This window comes from Anastrepha ludens, chromosome 6, assembly GCF_028408465.1.
Source record: "Anastrepha ludens isolate Willacy chromosome 6, idAnaLude1.1, whole genome shotgun sequence".
In the NCBI taxonomy this organism is placed as follows: Eukaryota; Metazoa; Arthropoda; class Insecta; order Diptera; family Tephritidae; genus Anastrepha; species Anastrepha ludens.
In genome coordinates this window covers 94,023,594-94,035,684 of record NC_071502.1, presented here as the reverse complement: position 1 = coordinate 94,035,684, position 12,091 = coordinate 94,023,594, and the positions used below count along the sequence as shown (strand labels likewise).

The following is a 12,091-nucleotide window of genomic DNA, read 5'->3' as shown; positions in this document are numbered from 1 at the left end:
GTTGGGTCTTTCAACAGGATAACGATCCAAAGCACACAGCACACATTGTGAAGGATTGGCTGCTTTACCATGCTCCAAGCCAATTAAATGCACCACCACAAAGCTCAGATTTGATTATTTATTGAACATGTCTGGGAAAGTTTAGATCGAAAAATTAAAAAAAATCCGATTTCAAGCGCTTTAGTACTCAAAGAACGACTAATAGAAGCTGGAAACAAAATAACTTCTGCAGAGTTAACAAATTTAGTCACCTCTATGCCACGACGGCTTCAAGCAGTAATTGATGCTAATGGTGGACCAACTAAATACTAAGAAGCACTATTACTTAGAGTTAAGTGAAGTTTTTCACACTGGAGTAAGATATTTATGTACTGTAAGTAGACTTTTGTCAACGTTGGTTTTAGGTTTTTTTGCCATAGCTTTGCTATTTTATGTTAATGTATGGATTTTTTTAAGTTTATAATGATAAGAAAATGCTTTCAAATAAAACTGTGTAAACACATTTTTTAGTAAAGTTTTTGAACTTTCAATCCAGTGAATCCAGTGTATGTAGACTTTTGTCGGTCAGTGAATATATATAATTGGCGCGTACACCCTTTTTGGGTGTCTGGCCGAGCTTCTCCTCCTATTTGTGGTGTGCGTCTTGATGTTGTTCCACAAATTGAGGGACCTACGGTTTCAAGTCGACTCCGAACGGCAGATAAGCAATAATTGTATTAATAAACCTTATTTCGGTTTTTTTCTTTTTGAATTTTCAATTACTTTTCACATAACTGATAAAATTTTTTTTTGGTTTTTCTTCTTTTTTTTTGCTTTTTTGAATTTTCAATTACTTTTCACATAATTGATAAAAAAAATTTTCGCTTTTTTTGTCGTTTTTTTTTAATAAACAGTTTTATTTGTTGAACCACTTACAATATTTATTTTCAAAACTGTGTACGCATATTTACTACAAGTGTTTGGAATAATTTTACTTTTTATGCTTAAGTAAGGCTTTTAATGGACCAAAAGAGCTCACTAAATTTTAAAATATGTCTGAAGGTTTCAAATATGTGTGTATTTCCCCATTTAAATTCTTTTTTTGTTTTAATTCATCTTTCGTTTTAATTCATTTATATATCACTATGTAATATTGAACAAATTTTAAATTAGTTTTAAAATAAAATGTATAAATTTTTCAAAGATTCTTAAAAATTAATATAAATTTAAAAACTTTATTAAATAAAAATTTTTTATATATATTTTAATAGAAATAGAATTGTTTTTATAGAAATGTTATTTTCGTAAAGACTCATGAAAACAACTTTAGCTTTTAATAATAAGGCTGCTTTTATATTTCACTTGCAAATTTTGTCGGTTTGTATATTAAATTTAATTTGGTTCGATATTCATTGATTTCAATTTTTTATTTATCTTTTAGTGAAGCAATTAATTAATTTACTTATTTATAATTATATTATACTTTTTATTTATTTATTGTATATATTTAATAATTATAATTTTTATTCATTTTTTACTTATTTTTTACTTATTTTTACTTTTCATATATTTATAATTTTATCGGTTAATACTTTTTTATTATGCTAGCCAGTTTTGTTTTTTAGTTATTATGTAATTTATTTTATTTTTCATATTGTTTATTTATGTTATTTATTTTATTTTTTTATTATGAATTTTTTTCTTATTTAAATTTTTTTTGTTTTACCCAATTTTTTTATACTCTTACTAAATGTTTTTTAGTTATGTATAACTTATATAGTTTACTTTAATGAACATTGTGCATATACTCAATTTTTTTGGTTTTTCAAAAAACAATTATAAATTAATTATTTTTTATGAGGAGTTGTTTCATGGCAGAAATACACTAGGAGGTTTGCCATTGCCTGCCGAGAGGCGACCGCTATTAGAAAAATCTCTTTCTTAATTTTGGTGTTTCACCGAGATTCAAACCGACGTTCAATATGTGAATTCCGAATGGTAGCCACGGACTAACCCATTCGACTACGGCGGCCGCCAACAAACGAAATAGTAAGTATTTTATCAGCTATGAAAATGCCTTCATTTAATATATAATATATTTTTCTGTGTAATGATGCCAATTATAATAGCTCTTGTAGCGACTTTTGAAATAGATCTAAACTGGTAGATGGATAAAAAGCTGCATTAGCATAACAAGTACAATGAACAATGGGACACGCTTTACTCTTGAATAGTAAAAAAAAAACAATATTTGTAATTTTAAAACAAACACACATGAATTATACATAAAACAAATGAAATTATGAAAAATATTTGCTATTACAGGTTTTTTGTATACAGTTGCTTTTTTATTTGCTAAAAAATCAAATTGGCTTATTTTGCATGGCAAAACAATGGTTGTAGTACTAATAAAAAATACTATTCAATAAACACTAAAATCACTAAAAATGTTAGAATCATTAAAATTACTAAAATAATTTCTAGTTGTTTTCAGGTAAGTAATATTTGCATATTTTATATACATATGTACATATATATATTTTTACGCTCATGTATACATATGCATATGTAGAGCGCTGCTTAAAATACAATTATTTTCTTTCTAATATTTCAACCAAAAGCAAAGCATTTGACTCCTTGGGCATATTCGCTATTCATGCATGCCGCGTGACCTAAACAAACTCAGCCCGCCTCAGTCTAAATTAACCTAAGCTAAGACATTTTAAACTTCGAGCCGAAGGTCCTGGCAGCCAGTGCTTCTGTTTTAGGTGTAAGAATAATTGTATTATTATTTCACGCTTGTGAATATTTTAAACTTTCTTTTTTGATTTGTAGCCTGCAAAGAATTTCCATGAATCGTTTTTTTGTTTTTCGTTTTTTAATTTGTGCTTTAAGCATTGAATGTGCGTATTTGTGTTAAGGCAACCATGTGACTATACTAAGTTTTTTTCTTTATAATATTCGTATTATATTGCCCACGAAACCATTATTAGTACAATTTTGAGTAGAAAAAATAATGAATTTTCATTGCAAAATGAGATAACTAAATATAATTAAAAAAAAAAAAATAAAAATATCTTAAAAAATATAATTTTTAATTTAACTCTTAATAAGTATTTGGTTTTAAGCAATAATTGTATTAATAAAACTTATTTCGGTTTTTTTCTTTTTGAATTTTCAATTACTTTTCACATAACTGATAAAATTTTTTTTTGGTTTTTCTTCTTTTTTTTTGCTTTTTTGAATTTTCAATTACTTTTCACATAATTGATAAAAAAAATTTTCGCTTTTTTTGTCGTTTTTTTTTAATAAACAGTTTTATTTGTTGAACCACTTACAATATTTATTTTCAAAACTGTGTACGTATATTTACTACAAGTGTTTGGAATAATTTTACTTTTTATGCTTAAGTAAGGCTTTTAATGGACCAAAAGAGCTCACTAAATTTTAAAATATGTCTGAAGGTTTCAAATATGTGTGTATTTCCCCATTTAAATTCTTTTTTTGTTTTAATTCATCTTTCGTTTTAATTCATTTATATATCACTATGTAATATTGAAAAAATTTTAAATTAGTTTTAAAATAAAATGTATAAATTTTTCAAAGATTCTTAAAAATTAATATAAATTTAAAAACTTTATTAAATTAAAATTTTTTATATATATTTTAATAGAAATAGAATTGTTTTTATAGAAGTGTTATTTTCGTAAAGACTCATGAAAACAACTTTAGTTTTTAATAATAAGGCTGCTTTTATATTTCACTTGCAAATTTTGTCGGTTTGTATATTAATTTTAATTTGGTTCGATATTCATTGATTTCAATTTTTTATTTATCTTTTAGCGAAGCAATTAATTAATTTACTTATTTATAATTATATTATACTTTTTATTTATTTATTGTATATATTTAATAATTATAATTTTTATTAATTTTTTACTTATTTTTTACTTATTTTTACTTTTCATATATTTATAATTTTATCGGTTAATACTTTTTTATTATGCTAGCCAGTTTTGTTTTTTAGTTATTATGTAATTTATTTTATTTTTCATATTGTTTATTTATGTTATTTATTTTATTTTTTTATTATGAATTTTTTTCTTATTTAAATTTTTTTTGTTTTACCCAATTTTTGTATACTCTTACTAAATGTTTTTTAGTTATGTATAACTTATATAGTTTACTTTAATGAACATTGTGCATATACTCAATTTTTTTGGTTTTTCAAAAAACAATTATAAATTAATAATTTTGCTATAACTTTGGCTTTATACTGCTGTCGTCAGATCCATTATTCTATATGGAAATGTTGTCTGGTGGTGTGCTATGCAGAAAAAAACCGATTCTAATTTATCGAATAAGGTGCAGATATCAGCAGAATTAGCAATATGTAGGGTCATGAAAACCATGCCATCCATGGCTTTGGACATCATGCTACATCTGCCACCCGTAGATCTCTTCTGCAAATACTCAGCGGCTTCTTCCGCTTTAAGGCTCAAATCGAGCTCACAATGGAAAACTGTCACACATGGACATTCAACCATCTTTGACACCTATACGGATATACCCAGTGATTGTGATTATCCAACACCCACCCAACACACCCGTTAAGATCTACACGGACGGATCTAAAATGGACACCGGTGTAGGATCAGGGTTATATTGCGATGAACTTTCTATCAGTGAATCCTACCGGATCACTGTAGTGTTTTTCAAGAAGTCTTAAAATGGTTAGAGATAAACAAAATATTATCAACAGATATCTGCATTCTATAAGACAACCAAGCTGCCCTACGGACTCTGGATGCATTCCAAATAATATCAATGAGTGTCTTACATTGTCGCCAATTTCTTAATGGGGTGGCTGAACAGTAGCGTATTATCTTATTCTGAATCCTAGGCCACAGAGATATACCAGGAAACTGTAGAGCTGACCAACTTGCAGGAGAAGGTACCTGTATGCTAAGCATAAGTTATTTTATAGGGGCTTCGACCGCAACTTGTAAGCTTCTTGTTATGGACGCACCAATCAATGCTGTAAATTAAATATGGATTGATGCCAATACCTGTGAAATTGCTGGACAAATATGGCCAAGGCTAAATTTACGTCTTTCCAAGAATATTATAAAATTGAGTATACTCACAGGACATTGTCTTATAGGAAATCATGCAAGGAGATTGAGCCTTTGCACGCAAGATTTCTGCTGTAGCTGCAGAAATGAGGAGTTGGTAACAATTCAACATCTTTTTGACACATGCCCAGCTCTAGCCAGAAGCAGGAATCGATATTTAAGATCCTACTTCTTAACAAATATAGATCATCTATACATTTTAGGTATCAACAACCTTTTGTCAAAAGCTCAGGATGCTTCACTATGGAAAGGGAAATGTAGCCCAGTCTCCGCGGCTCACAACGAACCCATTTCGTGGTCTAAGTGGCATCGTTGTCTCTATGTGCGATGCGGCTGTCAAACATAACCTATAACTTATTCGCTTATTTATAATTTTGTGAGCTAATAATTTTGTATAGTGCTAGTTAGTTATGTTTTTAAGTTATTATGAAATTTATTTTATTTTTTTATTCTTATTTTTTCTTATAATTTTTTTTATAATTAATTTTTTAGATATTCAACATTTTTTTAGTTAAAAAATGTTTTTATAGTGCTAGTAAATTTTTTTAGTTGTGTATTATTTATATAGTTTATTTTAACAATTATTATGCATATAATTTATTTTTATTTATTTATTTTTTGTTTTTTTTTTTTGTTTATTTATAGTTTTATGGGTTAATAATTTTTTTATAGTGATAGTTTTTTATGATTATTAAGTAATTTATTTTACTTTTTTTATTGCAATTAATTTTTTATGATTAATCTTTTACTTATTTAAATTTTTTTGGTTTAATCAATTTTTATAGTGCTAGTAAATTTTTTTTAAATTATTATGTATTACTTATGTATATGATTTAGTTTAATTCGTATTTTGCACATATTTTATTGTTATTGATTTTTCGTACATTAATCTCTTTTTTCTTTATTTATAATTGTATGGGTTAATAATTTTGTATAGTGGTAGTCAGTTAGTTTTTTTAGTTATTATGTTATTTAATTTATTTCGTTTACTGCTATTCATTTGTATAATTCTTTCATTATAAATTTTTTTCTTATTTAAAAATTTAAATCCAATATTTCTGTTTAATACATTTTTTGTAGTCCTAAACATTTTTTTTTTCAAAGTAAGCAATTTTTGCTATTTTATAGTATTATACATTTTTCTATATATTTTTTTATTATTTTTTTATTATTTTTTTATTTTTCATTTATTTATAATTTTTTGAGTATCGTTTTTTAGTTATTTGAGAAATTGTCTTTTATTGTTTATTTCTGTTTGTTCGTACTATTTGCATATATAAGTATATTACAATAGTATTATTATTACTTAGGAACATTCATTGCCTTTCATTATACCTTTAGCTACATAGATTGGTTGTTTGTTGTCTTTTTGTTTTTTTTGTATCGATAAAAATAATTTCATTTTTAAGTTAAAGAAAGTACCCCATTCCACAAGCTTGTCCAATATAATATAAAAACAACAATAAGTTTGCTCAGCAAGTAATAGAAAGTAAGCAACCCACAATTTCATTTAAAAGCAAAAACAAAATTAAGCGAGTAAATTAAGTAAAGAAAGCAAGCAGGTATACATACATACATTAGCAATAACGGTAATATGATTAGCGGTGTAAGAGGAAGGAGCTAAGCTGTGCTCATTAAAACCAAACAAGTTAAAAATTAGTGAATTTTGGAGCTAAAACTTCTTTTTTTTAATATCTAAAACAAAGTAACAAAAATCTATTAAAGCAAACAAAGGGCACTGTACAAAAAATACAACAAACACATTTTTGTTAGCGGGTAAAAATGTTCCCAGAAAAAACTCTAAGTCATAAAGAAACTGTAACGAAACTTTAATTTCCAAAAACATTAAATAAAACTACATAAACCTATCAAATATTTACACTAACACTATTCTATAACTTTAAAATTTCCACCAAACAAATGCTGGGTAAGGTGTGAAATTAATAGGTAAGAGCCGCACTACTGCTATTGCGGTGTTTAGGAACTTAGAACGAAGCTAAACGAAAAAAGCAATAAGGCATTTCTTTTTAATTCTTTGATGTTCTAAAAATAAGCAATATTGTATGCCTAAAAGTTGCGCAAAATCAAAAAACAACCAAAAAATAGTGGCACAACTTTTGTTGGTTCAGCTTAATTGGTAGATATTTTCACACTCGTCTAGGTTTTTATTTTAAATATTATTTATTGGTCTTTAATAATAAAAAAATGTGTGTCAACTAGTATGCAGAACAATTCAAAATTAAATTTTTAGTGAGGTATTGAAAAAAAAACCAACAAAAAACAAAATTTTATTTCGGCATTGCGCCCAGCCGGTAAATACCAAAGGAAGGCAAAGTGTGGAGCGCGGCAGTTTTTGGTGGCACAATGTACAATTCGCATTTACATCACACAAAAAAAGTAAATACAATAAATACATTTCTCTTATCAGTATTTTTGGAAAAAAATATTTTTTCAAAATTATTTTGGAAAATATTTAAAAAATTAAAAAACATTTTAACAATTATTTTCTTAAAGAAACTATGTAAATATTGCCCTAAATAGTTCAATAAATTAAAAGCTTTAAGTTGTAATCGACAACTTACCCTAAAATATTTTAAAAAATTAAAAAGCATTTTTGACAATTATTTTCTTAAAGAAAACTAAATGCTGCCCTAATTAGTTCAAAAAATTAAAATTTTTGAGTTGTAATCGACAACTCGCTACATATTTGTGCACGATAATGCCATATTGACTAGTTTTGGGAGCAAATTTATATCGTACGAATTGACTTGGTCACTTTTTTTGTTTTTTGAAATTATGAAGAGCATTTTAAACACATAAAAAATCTTAGAGGACCAAACACTCTCTATTCACCTTTCAAACTCTTTAGAAACTTCCTCTTTTTTACGATTTTCGACCTTATTTATAGGTAATAACGAGAACAAGTCAAATATTTCGTGAAATATTTTGGTCAAAAAATTTAATAAAATGTATTAACTATTTTTGAAAACAAAAAGAGCCTTAATCACCTATAACACTTTCTTTATACCACCACTTGCAAAAACACGCGCGAACCACACATTTGCCTTCAAAAAAATGATCAACCAATTTTTCTTTTATTTTTTTTTTCTTTTTCTCTCATAAGAAAATATTTCAATCAATCGCTACTTACGATGTCTTCGATTCTCGTATCACATTTTCTGGATCATAGCGACGTATCTCCGACTCACGTACAGCCTCTGTGAGTGACTTGAATACAGTATTATGTACGCTGTTTAACGAAAAAAAAAATTATTTATTATTTGAATACATTTTTTTATATTTTATTATTTGAATAAATTCAACTCACATTGTGAAGAGCACATCGGGCAACAGCGTCGTGATGGGAATGAGCAGAAGACCCAGCCAGAAAACGAACGTTGAGAAAACCATGCGATCCATGCCCAAGAAAATTGGTGCCAACATAATGGTGGGCCAGAAATTACTGTAGATCACCATGAAAATGAACCACATAACGATTGAACCCCAAATGGAGGCATGCGTCATCCATGTCCAGGAGTTGGTGATGAGACCGGCTTTGAAACAAACTGTTACGACGACATACTGATGTAGATAAGAGAGGAGTGTTAGAAATTTTGCAAAACAAAAAAAAATTGCAATAAATTTCTAAAATAAAACAATATATCTGGTGTTTTTTTAAGGGCTTGAGAGCCTAAAATGATAAAATAAATCACAAATATTGTTGGAATGAAGTGTTTTTTTATAATCTGGAAATTGTTGCATGGCATTTATTTTTTGAATTACGAGTCCGCCGCGTCCACGAGTTATATGCTGCATTCGATCAGTTCAATTTTTGACTACATTTTCCAATAAAACTAAATGAGCCCAATTAGTAAAAACGGGACGCAAACAAAGGTCATTTCGTTTCACTTTTTGTACAAGCTATATTTTATTGGTCCGTAAGCCAAGATCCTTAGGTAAATATTTCCACGTAGTTGAAGAACAAAGCCCAATAAGTTGAGAACGACAAGGAATCCAGCTCTCGGCGTGTTCTTCAACACTGCGCTCAATAAAATTCGCAAAAAGATTTATTTTTTTTTCTATGTAAATTTCCAATTTTGGTAAATTTGTTCTGGTTTAAAAGATTCTTGATGACTAGCCAAGCTTTACTGCACAGAAATGTGAACATAGTTTGGCAATCTCAGCTATGAAATCATAGTTATATGCAGATATCGATAGTGCTCATGCAGCTAAAAGAACACCCGATATATAGTATAATAAAATATTAAATGAAATAATAGAATTTATTTGAGTCGACCAAACAATTTGAAGGAGCTTTCATAGTTATAGGAATAAATAAAAAATTATTAAGTAAAACTAATTTTTGAGTAAAAAAACAATATTCCAAAATAAAAACTTTCGATTTCTAAAAATGTTTTACAATTCCCAACGGAATCCAATTACCAATTCAAAAACAAAAATTTAATATCGCAACATTTTTGCTTTAAAATTTTCACCATTCCACCTTTTAACTTTAAAAATTATAGTATTAAATAAAACTTATTAAATGAAAATAATTTTTTAATTTGAAAATTAAATAAAAATAATTTTTTAAGTAAAAAACCAATATTCCAAAATAAAAAAAAATTCATTTCTAAATATATTTTACAATTTCCAACTGGACCAATTCAAAAACAAAAATTTAATATCGCAACATTTTTGCTTTAAAAATTCTCCCCATTTCACCTTTTGCACCTCCCGCCCACTCACCGTATACACTATATTGCCCAACACCAAGTAGTCACTCGTCTTGCCATCAGACCATACCGATTCTCTCATTATCAACATCGGCAACCAAAACAGCCACACCGAATGTGACAGCGCATTGAGTATCCACACCCAGAACACTTTCACATTAAAGAGTTTAGCATCTTGTGATGGCTTATATAGTTGAGGATATTTTAGCATCGTTTCCGCCGAACAGACCTTATCGAAGAGACCCAAAGCGAAGGGCGGCAAAGCGGTAAACATAACATTATACAAACCTATAGTCCAACGTTCGAAGAGAATTTGTCCCGACCAACCAGAATAGATGGCGAACCACAACTCAATCACATACAAGCACACATTCTTATAGAAACTGTATAGAATTAATTTTGTGATGCGACTATAATTCCAAGCGCCGTGTACCAACAGCAAACGTTTCAAATAGCGAAATTGTGCAATGGAATAATCGGAGGCACAAGCTGCCTGTAAGCCTTCAACACCTGAAATGCCAACGCCAACATGGGATTTTTGTATCATAGCCACGTCGTTGGCGCCATCACCGATGGCGAGTGTAACGGCACCCGTAGCGTGTGTAACGCATTCAACGATCTATACGGAGAATGGAAGAAAAACACAACAACAAAAAGAGAGGTTTCGTGAATTTGTTTGCAAGAATTTGAAAGACTTAATAGACCTAAAAGCATTTAATGACTTTACCTCCGCCTTTTGCATTGGCGAAACGCGACAACAAATCACCACCCGACACACCAAGCAAAGTTCTAGAAATTCCTGCTTCAGATCACAGCTTAATGCATACTTCAGTGTTTGGCCATCGATCACAAGCGCTACATTGCACTCCTTCATGTCGGAGCTCTTCAGCTCGTCCACATGGCGGTGGATAATATCGCGGGTGGCCTGAAAAATAGGTGTTAAAACTAAATATTAAAGCAAGAAAAGATGTAACTGAAGCAAGTAAATCGGATTCGTTTTAATGAGTACAGATTGTTCGAAAAAGCTTTAAACTGATTTTTTCATGTCCCATCAAATATCTCTCAGCTTACAGGCTTCAGTGGAAAGTACTCAATTCGAAAATTAAATTTCTATATTAGCTATCTGAGTATTAGATTCGTTTTACTACAGCTCAACTTACATCCAAGCTTCCCTCATTGAGTATAATGATGTCCATCGAGTGCGAGATGAGTTTGCATGAGTAACCAATATTTATCGCTGTCTCTTGCTTATCGCCCGTTAACACCCATATATAAATTCCTGCATCCAACAGTGAGGCTATCGTCTCGGGCACACCCTCTTGCAGTTTATCCTCAATCGCCGTCGCACCCAATAATATCAAATTGTTCTCAATCAAATTCGAGGCATCCTCTACTTTGCGTTCACGATACTGCAACGCCGTCGACGCTTTGTGATACGTTTCCTTCCATTCATTGTACACATCTTCGGGTATCACCGAGACGGCACAGCAGAGCGTGCGTAGACCCTCCGAAGCGAATTCCTCCAGATGATGCAACGTAGTATCGCGATACATCTGACCATCGGGTGCGAGACGCTCATAGATCACCGTATCGGCACCCTTGCAGTAAAGTTTGATCTCACCGGTTGGCGTGCGCACTATTGCCGACATACGTTTACGCGTCGAGGTGAATTCCAGCACATTGAGTATTTCGTAGCGTTCGATGGTGCCGAGCGCATTTATCTCAACATAGTGTGGTGTGCGTGATTCGAAGATATAGCCGAACATGCGTGCACCTTCGATAATGGCGCGCTCATCGGGACTGGCAGCATGATAGATAATGGTGCCATCGTCGAATTTTTCGGGTATGACAGTGTGACAAACGGCGAGTAGCGTGAGGAATTCCTTGATAACGGGAGCGGTATTGTGATTGCCGAGTAGATTCTGTGTGAGAAAAGAGTTACAGGTGTTGATCTATGCCTTATTAGTATGATTAAGAGGTGTATTTGGTGATTAAAGACGCACCTGTACAATAGTCGATTCTTCAGGCGTGTTGCCCGGTTCGTACATATAACGCGCTACCGAACACTTCTTGAAAACCATAACATTACGCGTGAGTGTGCCAGTCTTATCGGAGAATATATACTTCACCATACCCAGCTCTTCGTTGAGGTTTGAAGTGCGCGCCATAGCCGGTGTATCCGTTTCCGCATAGTACATATTTATGTCGAAATTGATGAAGATGGCCTAAAGTTATGGAATA

General features: G+C 30.3%; 1 protein-coding gene across 7 annotated transcripts in view; it reads right to left on the bottom strand.

Moving 5' to 3' along the window:
- The window catches only part of LOC128866493 (probable phospholipid-transporting ATPase IA), a 145,138-nt gene that overhangs the window by 45,458 nt on the left and 87,589 nt on the right, over positions 1 to 12,091 (bottom strand). For all 7 annotated transcript variants that reach the window (XM_054107290.1, XM_054107292.1, XM_054107293.1 and 4 more), the window contains 6 exons: positions 11,854 to 12,075; positions 11,011 to 11,772; positions 10,578 to 10,775; positions 9,864 to 10,469; positions 8,443 to 8,696; positions 8,266 to 8,364 (listed from right to left, as the gene is read on the bottom strand). In XM_054107290.1, the coding sequence (XP_053963265.1) occupies positions 8,266 to 8,364; positions 8,443 to 8,696; positions 9,864 to 10,469; positions 10,578 to 10,775; positions 11,011 to 11,772; positions 11,854 to 12,075 (2,141 nt within the window). The remainder of the gene's footprint in view (positions 1 to 8,265; positions 8,365 to 8,442; positions 8,697 to 9,863; positions 10,470 to 10,577; positions 10,776 to 11,010; positions 11,773 to 11,853; positions 12,076 to 12,091) is intronic.